Genomic DNA, 15,171 nt, shown 5'->3' on the forward strand with positions numbered 1-15,171 from the left:
CAAAAACTACAACAGAATTCTTAAACACCATCAGATATATGGTTTACTCTTAAAAATGTTTGGAGAGTTTTTTGTATGATTCTAATAGTATGACATGTAACATAAGAAAAAGAACCCGGCCACACTGCTAATACTTTTAATAGATTTTTTCCAAATGTTAGGCATTACAGTATAAATCCATTTAACAATAACTCTAATGTTGGAATAATATTAATTTAATAAGTGTGAATATAACCAGGCATTTTATTTTTCTTAGTTCCTCATAAGTTGCAAGTTTATTGTGACTTGGGTGATGAAATGATAAATAATTGCTTATACATTTCCATAAATTCCATGTGTATTTGATCAAACTTAAAAACAATCTAAGAATACATTGCAATGCAATATATATATTAGGGATTTTTTTTTTTAGCTCTTGAATTTTGACTTAAAACAGTAACAATTTAACTGCTCTTAAATGTAGTATCACTCTATGTGTTGTTTAATATTTGTTTGGTATGTGTTTTCAGTGAAGTTATATGCCAAAAGTGAGTATCCACAGTTTTTGATTTTTGAAGTTAAGTGTCTAACATTTCTTTCTGAGAATTTTGGGTTTCATATGTTTGTGTTATTTAAGGTGTTCTGAAAAGCACTGACACCTGGACATGAACTCAGAAAAGTTGAAGTGAAGAAAGTGAGTTTTGTTACACTCCACTTTCAAGTAGTAACTGTGCTGGCCTAGTGATTTTCACTCTGTGAGTTTACTGGGGAAAGATGTAATTACTTTTGGGTCCAAGAGATTCAAAATTTTCATATCCTGTAGTTTAATGATAAGAACTTCTCATGGTTTTTGTAAGATTGTCTATTTGTCTTCAGTTGTCACAGAGGCAGTGTCTCTGTCAGACTTCTTATGTGTGAAGAAGGTGTCATCATCACACAACCAAGGACCAGGAAAGGACCAATGCCACCATTTTAATTAGTCCCTCCGTTTTGAGATTTCACTGCCCTCAGTGGGGTTAGAGCAGTGCACACATTGCCTGGGTCCTTTTTGAAATTGACCTCTAATAAATCAGCTCGTTTCTATCATGCACATTTCCCAGAGATTCCTAACTCCTTATGAAATTCTCAGCAGGGAGCAGCTGTGGCCAGCAGTGTCTGAGCTGTGGTGGGACACCCTTCCGAAGATCGAGAGGGAGAGGACTTATGAGAGTGTCAAATCACAGAAACAGGTTGTAAAATTACCAGTAATTTAGGCTACAGAAAACAATTTCTGTAAAAGGGTAGAGCATTTGGAAGAAAATGGAAACACACATTTAAAAGTCAGAGTCCCACATTATAAAAAAATGCTCAAAATTAAAAAAAAGAAAAGATTCCCTTCTGCTCTGTTTTGACAGACTATGTACATTTCCAGTGTATGGACCACCTTGAAATTTGGGGGACAGGGAGTGTCTGTGTTCTCCTCCTGAGGGAACAGACAGTTGGCGTTGTTTCATGGCTCGTATAAATCTTTTATGTCTTCCTGATTTTTCCTCTCTGATCTCTGTGCTGTGTATCTGTCAGGAGCTGTCTCTTGGGAACGGCACTATGCACTTCATTAATAAGAAGGGATTAAAGGGAAAATCCCTGATCTCCTAATACATTGTATAATTTGGTGTCATCCACAAGGCAATAGACCCCTGCTGTATAGATGTCATTAGAAAGGGACAATTTCATTACTTTTTTTACTGGCAGAGCCGTGAGTGAAATGCAAGACACATTGTCTCATATGCAAAGACGAAGAGTGGCGAAGCTGTCACGCTCTGCCCTTAAACAGTAAACTGTAAAAATATGCTCTTTGTTTCCACATCCATGTTGCCTTTCTTAGATGACACTAAAGATTATGTTTTCACTAAATATTGGGCAAAATAAAAATTAGAAGAGACTATTGTTATTCTTAAGTCCCAAATGAGGGTCATATATATATGTATAAATATATGTATATATATGTATATATACATATATATAAATAATATCAAACAACATGCTTTTTTTGATTACCTACTGTGTGCCTGGCCAGCTGCTAGCCAACAAATCACTAAGCCATGATTCACTGTTTTTCAGTTCCTACCATTCTGAATGCTGTCACTAGAAATGACTGTTAAAGCAAGCACAAACGAAGCAAGCTGTATGGCATAATAAAAATAATCACAGGCCAGGATTTTGAAAAGAGAAATCAGAAATGTACTTAACTATTCCTTGTTAATGAAATTTGTTTTTGACCCGACATATTTGTTGATGGTTGATATCACCTTCCGAACTGAAGCACCCTGATCTTAAGCCTGTGTAGTATATTGTGAAAATGTTTGAAAGAACGGGCAGAAACCACCTCTGGGAGCTCTACACCCTGGTTCTGTGCGATCTGCTCAGAGAGAGAGAGTTTATGTCTCTGGTGTAGTATATACAAAGTCCTTAAGTGGGGCCGATGCTTCCAGCATCTACCTCAGAATACGCCGGTGGCATTGAGAGGCATATGCTGCCCTTGTGGCTGTCTGGGAACTTGCACATCAGTTTCCTAGCACCGAAGAGAATCAGGTTTAATAGTGGTCCATTATCTCGCTGCCACAGACGCAAAACTGCCATTAACAATAAGAAGTCACACACACACAGTTGAAATCGTGCTTGGGAGGAGAAAGACCTCGATTATCAGCTATTTACAAACTAGTCCTCGAAGAAATGGCTCTTTTCTCTCCCACTACTAACTTTGTTTAGCGAAACTGACATTTGCAGCACTTTGTCTAAGATAAATGCTAGGCTAGACTGTTATGATCGTAGAAACTGGGGTTTTCAGAGAGCATTCGACTGGGCGGATGGCAAAGCAGTATGGGAGAAACAAAGGGTTTTAACAAACCAAGCAGGAAGTAAATACCTTAAAAGAGTGGCGGTAAGCTGTGTGCAGATGGGGCACCTAGGAGCTTTGCATGGAGGCTGCCTGTTCACTCCTTTATTTGGCAACCACGTTGCACCTAGTCTGCCATATATTTTAGTTCACACAAATGGGCATTATTACACTCACAGTGCCGATCATCGATAGATGTCATGGGAGTCGAGACAGCATCAGCAGCTAAGATGGGGCAGGACTGGTTTATACCACCTAGAGTAAGCAGGTTTTAGACACCAACTGAAAGGCAGGTCTAAAATGTTTCAGCTAGTGTTTCAATATAGGGGTCAAAATGGCATACAAGTCCCTCAGTTTTGCAAATAAGCTTTAAAAAGTAAGTAGTTAAAAGCTTAGGCGGTTAATCTATTGTGGTACGTTTAAGAGTGTGCACTGAAAACAGACCAATCATTTGAAAACAGCGGTTTCTCCTCTCTGTGTGATGGATGCACGACAGTAGCATCCTTTGCTCCACCTCCCACCAGATTCCCCAGGTCTGGCTGTCCTGAACCTCAGTGGGTGTCCTACGTACAGGTTTCATTAGAGGAAACTAACGCGCGGACAGAAATTAATGTTCTTTCCTATTTTTTGAGTTTTAGCTCTATGGTTTCTTGAATGCTGAGGTGGAAGAAGGACTATAGTGAATTGGACTTGGGATCTGATAGTCAGATATATAAATACAAATGACATATTAGCAATGACCCTGGCTAATTTTTTTTCCCTCCGAGGTAGTTTATAGATAAGGGATAGCTTGTGGAAGAAGGTACTACACGCCTTCTCCTGAATGTACATGATTCTGTGACATACTGCATTTTGCCATTTTCAAATCAATCCAATGAAGTCAGTAGTCAGGTGACAATGGGCAACACCAACTTCCTCACAGAGGTGCCCGTATGTTCTGTAAGGCAAGACTTAACTAGATCTTGGTTCATAATTTCAGTTATTATTAATGAAAGGGAAGTCAATACACTAGTCGCATATTTGCTTTGGGGATAAATGAAAAAAGATTTCTGTTTTAAAACCCACTATAGGCTTCTCCTCCCCCCTCCCATTGATAATAGTAAAATGTGTGTTATTTAAACTGTATAACGAGATGTGAAACAAGAAACCCACAAGTGTCTAATTTATAACAAATCTGTTTCCTTGATGGGTGGCAGGAAGTCTGAGGCCAGGTCTAGGGAGTCTGGTCTGCCTTCAGTGCTGTCCTCTAGTCATACAGAAGACAATACCTCTCCAGAGGAGTCTTTGCCCTTCTTCTCGTCTCCACGGTCAATGTCAATGACATGCACCACCCCGGGCTTCAGGATCAGGTCTTCGGCCTCCACTTGGCTCCGGTTGTCCTCCACCTCCATGTAGCTCCCTTTCGTCTGCTGAGCAGCTTTGCTGAAGGCTTCCTTAAGGCGACGTTTGAGCTCCACGTCAGGACAGAAGACATACTCGTAAAGGGCACCTGCCAACACGGCGCCTATTATTGGTCCAACCCAATACACCTGAGGGAAAGATAAACGGGGAGAGGAGATAAGGAGAGAAAAGTAGTCTCAGTGGACAACCCATGCATATAATTTAACTGAGTTAAATTAAGGCAGCAACTGTGACATGCACACACGCGCATGCACACACACACACACACACACACACACACACACACATACACACACATACACATATGGATCTTAAAGTAAGTGAGAAAATATGCCAAGATTCACCAAAGATTCACACATTAAAGAACATTTCACCATAAAATAAGAAAGAATGAAATTCCTTTATTTTTCTTTTAATATTATATTTTTTAATGTCCTCATTTTTTTAAAAAAAAAATTTGAGAGAAGGTCTAACTTAAGCTACTCTCAAGACCAATTACATAGTCTAGGCCAGCCTTCAACTCATATCTTTCCCCCTCAGGATTGAAAGTTGATATTAGTAGACACTGTCACATCTGACTTATTAATTTTATGATAAGTCTTAATGTAAAATAACTATTCTCTGGTGGTTCCATAAGTTAATCAGACACTAGGAATTCTTTAAATGGAAATAAACAATGAATTTTTGGTTTGTGTTTCCCTTCTGTATTCCTCACTAGCTCTGTACCTTGATTTTCATGGTACAGCTAGGACCATGGTACAGTTTTATCATTTAGAGTGTTATTTATTCACTATGCATGATGAATATAGTCCCAGCCCTGGCACTTAGCAGTTCTGTGAGTGCTTCCATTTTGAGACAAGGTCTCTTGTATCCCAGGTTGCTTTGAATTCATCTTGTAGCTGATGGCCCTGAGCAGCTCATCCCCCTATCTCTTCCCACACAGTGCTGGGATTACAGATTGCACTACCATGCCAGAGTGTATGGTGGTACAGAGAGAACTCAGGGCGTCTGGCATGCCGGGCAAGCACTTTACCAATGGAATTATACATAACTTAACTTCTATCCTCTACCTTCTTTGTCTGAAAAGTAGAGGCTCTAATATATCTCACAGGCTGTGAAGACTAAATGAAATAGCACCTTGAAGGACTTCGTAGTTTGTGGCTCCTGGAAACCAGCTCAGTTCATGTATCCTGGATAATTTAAAGCTGTTTGCAACTAACTTGGCTGTTGCTTTCCTTATATCATGTGCTTTTCCTCTTTAAAATGTGGTGTTTTCATTGCATGGGAAATGGTATGGGTTTTCTCTCTCTCTCTCTCTTCCTCTCTCTCTCTCTCCCTTCTTTCTCTCTTCTCTCTCTCTGTCTCTCTGTCTCTGTCTCTCTCTCTGTCTCTCTCTCTCGCTCTGACTCTCTTGTCTCTCTCCCTCTCTATACTGCTTTAGTGAAAACCTGGACTGACTTTAGGGATGGGTAAGTATTCGTGTCTGATTCCTCTGGGGTTCAGCAAATGGTACAATGCTACCACATCAGGGATGCACTTGGCACTAAGTAATATTGATGTAGATATAATTAAAATATACATTCTTATGCCTTGGACAGTTGACACTTTGAGAGGTTACAAGCTTACTTTAGATAGCATACTCGGCAAGTGATGGAGTTGAAATTTCAGCTTTGCTCCCATTTATTAATGTACTGTTTGCTTTCTCATTTGAAAAGACAAAACAAAACAAAACAAAACAAAATGCCCAAACAAAAAAACCCAAACTGACTATGTCTTCCTTAAAACTCCATCTGGAAATTACCTGCACTTAGCATCCTCACTGAAACCTGAAGGCAAGCAGAGGTGCCTGCTGAAGCTGAGCACATCTGAAGCTGAGCGCACATGCTTAGCAGGGAAAACAGGTGCTGGACCAACCAAGCTCCTTATCTTAAACATGAAAGAGCCCAAAGGAGACTTTATCTTCTCTGTGCCCTTTCAAAGGAGAAGTGAGAGCCCTCCTCTAAATGCCTTTGGTCTTTGTTCTCCTGGTAAGATGTCATTAGACTGGTATTACTTCACGGGCTTCAGGTCCCAAGAGGGAGAACAACCACTGTGTTATCCTCACCGTTTCCATAACACTCTGGAGGAGACAGCAGCTCCATGTTCTCAAAAATGAATTGATGCTAAACTGCTATTCCCAAACTGAGTTCTGTATACTTTAAAATATCTTTAAATTTTTATAAAGAATTTTATTGCTAAAAATAGAAAAATACATAAACTACATATAAGTGCTTAAAAAATAAAACCCCCATACCTTGCACTACCTAATTTAAGCCTGTCCCTTTATTGTAAGATCTAGAAACTTCTCATTACGCTTTTCCATTTGGTGGCTGGAGAAATGGTTCCATGTGTAAAGTGTCTCCATACAAGTGTGAGGATCTAAATTTGAGTCTCTAAAACAAACACAAAAGTCAGACACCATAATCCATGTGTGTAATTCCTGTGCTTCCTACAGGAGGATGGAAAATAGCAGGCAGAGATAGGAGAATCCCCAGAGGCTCATGGGCAAGCTAGCCTGGTGATCAGTGAACAAGACATCCTGTTACAAACAAGGTGGAAAGAGAGAACTTTCCCCAGGTTACCCAAGGTTGTCCTCTGATCTCCTCATGCCATGATACATGTGTGCCTGCACACACACACACACACACACACACACACACACACACTACTCCCACAATAAAAGTAAATTTCATTTTTGTTAAAGTAGTAAGTCTTTTCAGAAATATCACTGCCAGAGTGACCAGTCCAAAGAATGACATTGGAGATTAAGACTTTGCATGACTGTGTCCAAATTACGTCTTTACAAATCAGTACACTTTTTGTGTAAGGGAATTCATGCAGCCACAGTGTAATATTTTCCTTCTTTCCTAGGTCATACCATTCTTGAGCAGCTGTGGCTGCATCCATTGCAGCCACACACAAAGCACAAATGACAAATTACTATGTTCATAACTTTAAAAAATGTAAAATCCATACACATTATATGATTGGCAATAAAAGCAAGCTCTATTTGGAATCTGCCATATATATTTTTCTTGTATTTTGTAGGCTATTTAAGTTAATGTATGCTGACTTTCATAATTGTCTATGATTCAAAAGATAGAAACTCTTTTGTTGACAGAAATAATTGAAACAGAATCATTTGTGTCTTGCTACTCTGAGCCCAGATCAACAAGAAGGTTAGTCCTGATGTTAGAAAGTGTACCTTCTTGGGAGTCGTTAATTTTTGTAGCTACAGCTGTGGTGACAATAGCATAAACATTGACATCATTTGTTTGGTACCATCTGCAATTCACATGCTTTCAGCTTCAGTACTAACTGTAGTAATAATTGCATTTTGCTTATGTAAATTGAGATGCTAAATACCCCTTTTTATAGGGATGCTTTTACATATTTCTTTTCTCCTTTTAAGAATAACAGGATAGCTAGAGCTATACAGAGAAACCCTATCTCGAAAAACAATACAAAACAAAAACAAACAGAATAACTTTATTTTCTATTGTTGCTAACAAGGCTTTCTTTCAATGATTTAAACAGTTATACTAGGCATACATTTATGAGTTAAATTGATTCTACATAGGAAACCCATAAGAATTCTGCTGTACTCTGTCAGACATATATCTGATGCTTTGAAAACTCAACTGTTAGTGAAGACTTAGAACAGAACCCTGTGACATCTTTTATAGCAGCCTCTATTGTACTTTCTCTACTCCCTGTGTCAGATACAGTAACAAGTTGAGAGCTAGATTTGGGGGAAAAGCAACAGAAACTAGTGAGCTAAATTATGGTAATAAAAAGAGGCATTTGGGTAACTGTTCCCAACCTCAGAAAGGTGGGGGCATATCAACTTAGTAGTTACCCAGTGGTTTTCCCAGTTTCCCATGATAACTGCGGGTCCAAAAGATCGAGCTGGATTCATGCTGGCTCCAGTATAATTGATCTATAATTGGAAAAAGAACAAAAGCTCAGACATTTTGGTAACAGGGCTCTTAACAGGTATCATGTGCTGTAACTTGCTGTAGTCTCCTCAGAGGTTTAACCCCTTTGTAGTTGGCAAGTGATAATTCAATGTTAGCAGCTATGGCTGCATCTGAGCGAGCTATGTGTTTTATGGCAAAACCTGCATGGATACATGGGTATATCCAGTTAGCTGGAAGACTATTTTTCAGCATGTATCTACTTGTCAAAAAGTTAACACTGACGTAAACAACAGTCCTGAAATAATCCAAATGTAACAGTTGGCACTGGCCAGGCTACTAGAACCAAAGAAAGTGTGAGCTGTACACCAGCATCTTCAGGCCAGCTTCAGGGTGAGGAGAAATGAGATCAATCAATTATTCAAATTATCTTAAAACTTACTGCAAACAAATGTCCAATTGCAACGGAAAATCCAATTGCTAAAGCTATCGAACCAGTAACATCAGTCCGTTTGGAATCACAGCTGGCAAAAATAGTGAAGACTAACTGGAAAGTGATTATTAACTCCACCAGGAGCCCATGGCCAGCGGTGAGGTTTCCATGAACCTAGAGAGAGAGAGAGAGAAAAAAAGATACCCCATCAGAATTGAAGCAAGAGTCTAGAGCTATAGAAGTGCATCAGTATGAAGGGTGTATTTTATCTGCCATGGTTAACTTGAGTCTTCTACTAACCCCACATCGAGATTTCCATCCCTTCCACGTCCTAGAAATGAAGGAATCAATTTACGCTCATTTTGGGCCATTACAGATAATTACTTTTACAGTGACTGAGTTTTCAATGAATGTTGTTTTTAGCAACACAAGCAAAATGTGTTAGTGTGGCACTTAACTTGTAAAAGATGTTTTCAAGAGATTTGTAATGTTTCAAGGCAATTATTAGACCCATAATTAGGTTTAGGTTAGTTCATAGGTATCTCAACTAAAATATAAGCCAGGTGCTTAAAGCCAGCTCTGGTGGTGAGCTAATGAGTAATACTGCCAACTGACAAAGAGTGAAGAGCCAATGAATATGGATTTACTGTTTTGGTGGGGGTTTCTCTGTGTAGCATGGCTGTCCTGGAACTTGTAGAGCAGGGTGGCTTCAAATTGCTTCTGTTTACTGGGTGCTAGGATTAAGGTATGGCCCTTTATATAGATCATTTAAACCCCCGACATATGAAGAGCAACAAATCCTTACTGGGATTATAGGCAACCCCCATGCCTGATTCTTACGTGAATACTTTTTTTAGACAAGTTACTGTGTAGTACAGACTGGCTTTGAACTCGATATATATCCGAAGATGACCCTGAACTTCTGGTACTCCTGCCTTCACTTCTGAAGTTCTGGTAGTGGAGATATGTGCCACCAAACTTCATATATATGTAGTGGTATAACTCAGGACCGTATGCAGGCAGGCAAGCAGTCTACCAACTGAGCTATATCCCTAGCTCGATAATCTAGTTGTATTATGAATGCCTCTTGGGCCATTGACCACCTTCAGTAGAGTTTGCAAGCACACGGAGTTCCAGTACAGAAATAAGAACTGGCTGGACAGTGGTGGTCCACGCCTTTAATCCCAGCACTTGGCAGGCAGAGACCTGCAGAATTTGGAGTTCCAGGCCAGCCTGGTCTACAGAATGAGTTCCAGGACAGCCAAGGCTATATAGAGAAACTCTGTCTCAAACAAAACAAAACAAAACAACAAAAAAACCAAACCAAAACAAAAAACCAAAACTGAAGAGTTCTCACCGTGGTGACTCCTAGTCCTCCCACCACACTGGGAGGTGTGACCAGGTAGAGAATGCCGGCTCCAATGATGGCCCCAAGGCACTGCGCAATGATGTAGAAGACGGACTTGGCAATGCTGATCTTTCGTGTGCACACCATGGCCACTGTCACAGCAGGATTGATGTGGCCACCACTGATGTGGCCAAAGCACTGCACCATGGTAGCAATGCTGAGTCCAAAGCAAAGGGAGATGAGGACCATGTCCACAGGTAAGGGGTTTTCTGAGCCACCCCAATTTATGGTGGATCCCACACTGAGCAAAACAAAGATAAGCATGGCCAGAAATTCTGCTGTGACTGCCTTCCAGAAAGCCTGAGTCCAGACTCCTTTGAAGGCCACCATGATGCTCTCTCTACTGCAGGAATGTCCACACTTACTGGAAAGAAGAACACAGTGAAGATCAGAAGCCACCAACCTAGCTTTCCAGCTGGAAGGTGTAGTGAAATCTGGGGGAGGGGGGTCAGGCCTGCAGTCTTGTAGTGTGGGCATGGTTTGCTGAACACTCTATGCAATCCAAGAAAGACTGCTAAAGTCTCCTTAATTAGTAGACGAGAGAGGTTGTCATTGCAATTGTCTGTGATTTCCTATTCACTGGACACCCATCCAAACCGTCCCTAGAAAGGAAACTGCCTCAACTAAGTTCATTAAGAGATTAAGACTAATATGTATTTAACTGGGGCTTAGTTCCCTGGGGCAAGCTTTAAAGTTTATACTTTTCATGTGTAGTTTTGGACAGAAATCAGTTTAAGGGAAGGGGGTGCTAGAGAGATGGCTCAGCAGTTAGCTGTAGTTCTTCCCAAGGGCCTGAGTTTGGTTCCTAGCACATACACGGTGGTTGTTTACTCCCTGCGTCTCTGGTTCGAGAGGATCCAAAGCTCTTTTCCACAGTCTGTGGGCACTGTGCCCGGGTGGCGTACAGCCACACATGCTGGCAACACACTCATTATGCTCACAAAGTAAGATAAAATAGGCCAATTTAAAAAGGTGTCTGACAGATTCCCAGCACCTGTTATAGGTTTCTGCACTGTCTGCTGCCCACTGCTGGAAGAAACTTCTCTGACCAAGGTGGCAGGTAGCCCAGGGATTGGGGTTGGGAGATATGGAGAGAGCTGGACAGGGGGACAATTCCAGTGGATATGATCATATTTCACTCTGTAAACACACACATATTAATTTCCAAAGAATACAGAAAAATCTATCTTAAGAAGGCAGATCTTTTTCAGTTTTGTTCCCGTAGCTTCAGAATAGCATTTTGAAAAAGGCTCTCTGTAGAAGCCTTATACCCATGTGATGTGGATTTGGAGATTAGTTAGGGAGCCAGGATTGTGGAAGTGTCTTTTGAGAAGGTAAACTGGTGGAGGGCAGAATTGCTTCTCCTTCTTGGTGTAGATCTTAGGGCCAGGCTGCGACTCCATTGGGTCAGGGACACTCTTCTGCTGTTGGCCGTTGCTCTAGGGGAGGCAAGGTGCAGGCAGGAATAACTTGGGAGCCAGAGGGAAATCTGTGCCCAGCCCCCGGGCAGATCTGGGCTTGTAGTACTGGGACGTGACAATCTCAATCCCCAGGGGGGAGCCTGAGAGGCTCTGGAAGGGCGAGGCCGCGGGCACTCCACGCTGGTGCCAGGCAGTGGCCAGGAAATCACAGAGAAGTAGGTATCAGAAGGGGCAGGCAGCAGAGAGAAGAGACTGGGCTGAGGGTTGCTTTTCAAAGTGTTTGGGAGGCAGGATTAAAGCATCCACTGGCTCCATTGTCCCTCAAGCAATAACGGGAGGGATTGCTCTCCTACACCCCCTCCCAAATCCTGGAGTCTGGAGTGTGGAAGCCAGCCCCAAGCAGCCTTCTATCCAGGGTACAGAGCTTGGAAGATTAAGAGAAAGAGGGGTGTGTGGCAGGAACCAGAGCGAAGACTCTGGGATGAGTTCCAGAGTTTCTCAGGGGGAACTGCACTCCCGTGGGGTGGGCTTGGTCCTGAAACACTGTGCGTCCCCTCTTGAGGAGCTGTGGAAGTGAGGAAGGGGGCAGGAGGAGAGGAAGAGGTGTTGGAATGTGGTCAGGAAATAAGGGATTCCAAGACAGCCTTTGGGAAGGGAGTCACTTTGCTCTTGCGTTCTACCTTCTTACTGTGTTTAAGATTTTTGGAGCAGAGGAGGGTAGGGTTTGAAGACACTAATGCAATTGCTTACTCTGGCCAGGAGTTGTTAAATTCCCCTTTAGAAGGGCAGTCATCCCACGTTACCCACTTACCTAAGACATTAGTTTTGTAATGAGGCAGACAGGCAACGTTAAGAAGACTATGTAGGGGGCTGGCCTAGAAAACCAGAGGCTCAAGGAGGGTGCCCTCCCCAATATACTGTGAGGTCCGTATCTTTTGAACATCACTCACTGGCCTAGGGAGCCTGGCTTCAGTGTGGCCAGTGAGGAAATGCTGTGTGGCTGGGCTGGGGAAGGGTTTCTTGACCTTTAAGAATTCTGCTTTGCTGTTCCTTTGACAAAGGGGCTTTCCTTCTGACTTGAGAAGGGAAATCACTCTGTATCCACACTCACCCACCCAGGGGGCTGCCAGCTATCCACAAAATAGGCCCTGCCCCAGAGGCCCTCTATGCGAATCATGTAATTATGAGAGACCTCAGCTGGGACAGTGTTGATGTATTCCTCAGAGGAACATAATATACATTTAAAAAAAAAAACAAAAAACCAAAAACAACAAAAACAAAAAACCATACAACAGTTGGAATTGGGCAAAGAGGGCACACTGGGGAGGCATTAGAAAAGTCTCCAGGAGAGAGAGACTCTGAGAACTCACATTGAAAAAGGAGTGAGGAGAGTCACTTGGGAACTCACCAGCAGTCCAGGGTTGTAGCCAGGTGGCAGAGGGGCAAGGTGCTATTACAGGTGCTGTTACAGGTGCTATTACAGGTGCTGTCTCCTGGGGCCCGGAGAGAGGAGAGAGGAGGGGACCAAGCAGCAAGTGAAGGGAGCTCGGTGGGCAGGAAACTGTCCCTGTTCAGTAGCAGAGCACCCAGGGGAGGCGGGCCTGGAAAAGGCCAGCCTCCCTCCAGCACCCTTTGTCACCTGCTCATTCACACACCTGTGCCCCTCTCCGGAGACCTAATCAAGAAACTCAGTTGCTCTTTGGACTTCATTTTTTTTTTCATCAGAGAAATTAAAAAGAAAAAAACAGACCACCCAAACCTGTGAACCATAAATAGAAACTTTAGAATGACTTTAGCTGCCCCTTCCCTCCCCCTTTTAAAAAAGAGCCACAAAAATCTGATCTCCCAAACAACCCCAGCTAGCTTGTGGACCCTCCGAAACTTCTAGCATGTATGTGGCTCTCTGCCTCTGAGAGGGTCGCCCCAGCATGGATCCCAGCCCCATAATCACCACCAATGTGCCCTGATGTGTTTACATTCATAGGAAATAGACCAAACACACTTTGTTTTTGCTGTTTTTCTCCCCCTAGAACAAAGCAGGATTTGTTGACATGACCGGGCTGCAGTGAACTGGACACATTACTTCCTAGTGAATACACTGTTTCATCCACTCTTGGACAGCTAAAGTTCCCGGGTGAGTAATTTTTCTAATGAAAAATGTTACAGAGTAATTTCCCATGCTAAAAGCATCCCCTCTCTTCTCCCTTCCTCTGCTTCTCCTCTGCATAAGCTTAGTCTCCAGGCTTAAAAGAAACCCCACCTGTTCCGTTGCTACCTTCTAGATTCTTTCTGTGAAGACGTGAATGTCTGTAATGAAAGAGTTTTTCATCTCTTGAAAGTGCTGAGCATTGTTTCCTGAAGGCAAAGAAGGACTTACCCCCACCGCCTTGCAGCAGCTCCGTCACTCATGCCTTCCCTGGCCAGAGTGCAGCTTTCATTGCCTGCCCCCGGGCTGCAGTACACCGGGAGTCAGATTACGGGCACTTGTCTGATTGGGTTTTTGGAGTGTAGGGGTGGAAAGATTCTGCACCATGTGGCAATCACTAAGTTATATTTGAACTAGAAATCGTCCCCGCACCTGATCACTATAGACACAAGGCATTTCCGAAATGCAAAGCACTTGAGAATGTATTTCTTCAGTTGCTAATCTTTGCGAGGGGAGGCTTCCCTCAGTGTTTACTTGGATTATTCCAATCAACAAGGATTGAGGAGAATTTGCCTGGTTGGCTCCTTATTGAAACTGAACAACCATTAGAAAACGGCTGTGAGCTAGTCATTGACTTTCAATATTTGAAATATGTGAGCTTAGAAGTTAATCATAATGTATAGTTGTAATTCCACTTATACTATTTACTCTTTGAGTTTAATAATAATGATAATGATAATAATAATAATAATAATAACTTTTTTACTATGAAACAGAGAAATTTAAAAACACAAAGGTTAGATAGAGACAGATAAAATGTACTGTTTGGAAACCCGGGACCAGGACTGTGTACACACTTGGCTATTCTTTGTTAAGAATGAATGTAGGACATAGTCCTCATAAGTTACTCAGGGTTGTGTGACTGTTACAACAGGGAGGTGAGCAGAGTGTAGGAGCCCTCCAAATGCATGACTGCATGCATGAAGCTGTCTCCATCCCGTGAGCTGTAAGGAGTTGGAAATAGTTGCATGTCCTACCAGATCAATTTGATGTTTTTCCTTAGAGAGACTATAGGTTCATAGCAAAGGAATAATCTTAATCCCTGGTTTATGATTGTGTCTTAATAATTAATCAATGAATTCTAATAAATATAATGAGTATCAGCAATTCATTGCTCAACTCAACTACTAAAACTGTGATATACTTTTATCCATAGGTTCTCTGGCTCTTAACTATTTCTTCATTTCAGATTGCACACACACACACACACACACACACACACACACACACACTTCAGTGTGCAGTATGGTAAGAGGACATTTAGAAGTGACAGACAGACAGATAGACAGGCACACGCACTCATACACAGACACGCACAGACACAAATTTAGAAGTGGCAGACTCTTACACTTTTTTATTTATCTGTGTTGTGTGCTTGAGACAAGACAACAAGCACAGAGCTCTCAGTTCTCATTAGGAGAAGGAATTCCAGTTTTAAACGGGCATTTCAGAAGCACACTTCAGGGTTTTTCCTCAGTCATCCTCAGGTAAC

General features: G+C 41.9%; 1 protein-coding gene across 1 annotated transcript; it reads right to left on the reverse strand.

The window, feature by feature from the left end:
- Positions 1-122: 122 nt before the first annotated feature.
- Aqp4 (aquaporin 4) lies at positions 123-14,011 on the reverse strand. Its single transcript, XM_031365040.1, has 5 exons — positions 13,851-14,011; positions 10,002-10,416; positions 8,654-8,818; positions 8,154-8,234; positions 123-4,383 (listed from the first exon to the last, which is right to left on the reverse strand). The coding sequence occupies exons 1-5, from the start codon at positions 13,880-13,882 to the stop codon at positions 4,105-4,107; spliced, it is 972 nt and encodes a 323-aa protein (XP_031220900.1). The 5' UTR covers positions 13,883-14,011; the 3' UTR covers positions 123-4,104.
- Positions 14,012-15,171: the final 1,160 nt, after the last annotated feature.

This window comes from Mastomys coucha, unplaced genomic scaffold (genome assembly GCF_008632895.1).
Source record: "Mastomys coucha isolate ucsf_1 unplaced genomic scaffold, UCSF_Mcou_1 pScaffold13, whole genome shotgun sequence".
NCBI lineage: Eukaryota > Metazoa > Chordata > Mammalia > Rodentia > Muridae > Mastomys > Mastomys coucha.

Coding starts and splice junctions, on each gene's coding strand:
- Aqp4 (XM_031365040.1), bottom strand. CDS start 13,882: ATGAGTGACGGAGCTGCTGCAAGGCGGTGGGG. Junction 10,417..13,850: donor GCTGCTGCAAGGCGGTGGGG/GTAAGTCCTTCT, acceptor TCTTCTTTCCAG/TAAGTGTGGACATTCCTGCA. Junction 8,819..10,001: donor GAGGACTAGGAGTCACCACG/GTGAGAACTCTT, acceptor CTCTCTCTCTAG/GTTCATGGAAACCTCACCGC.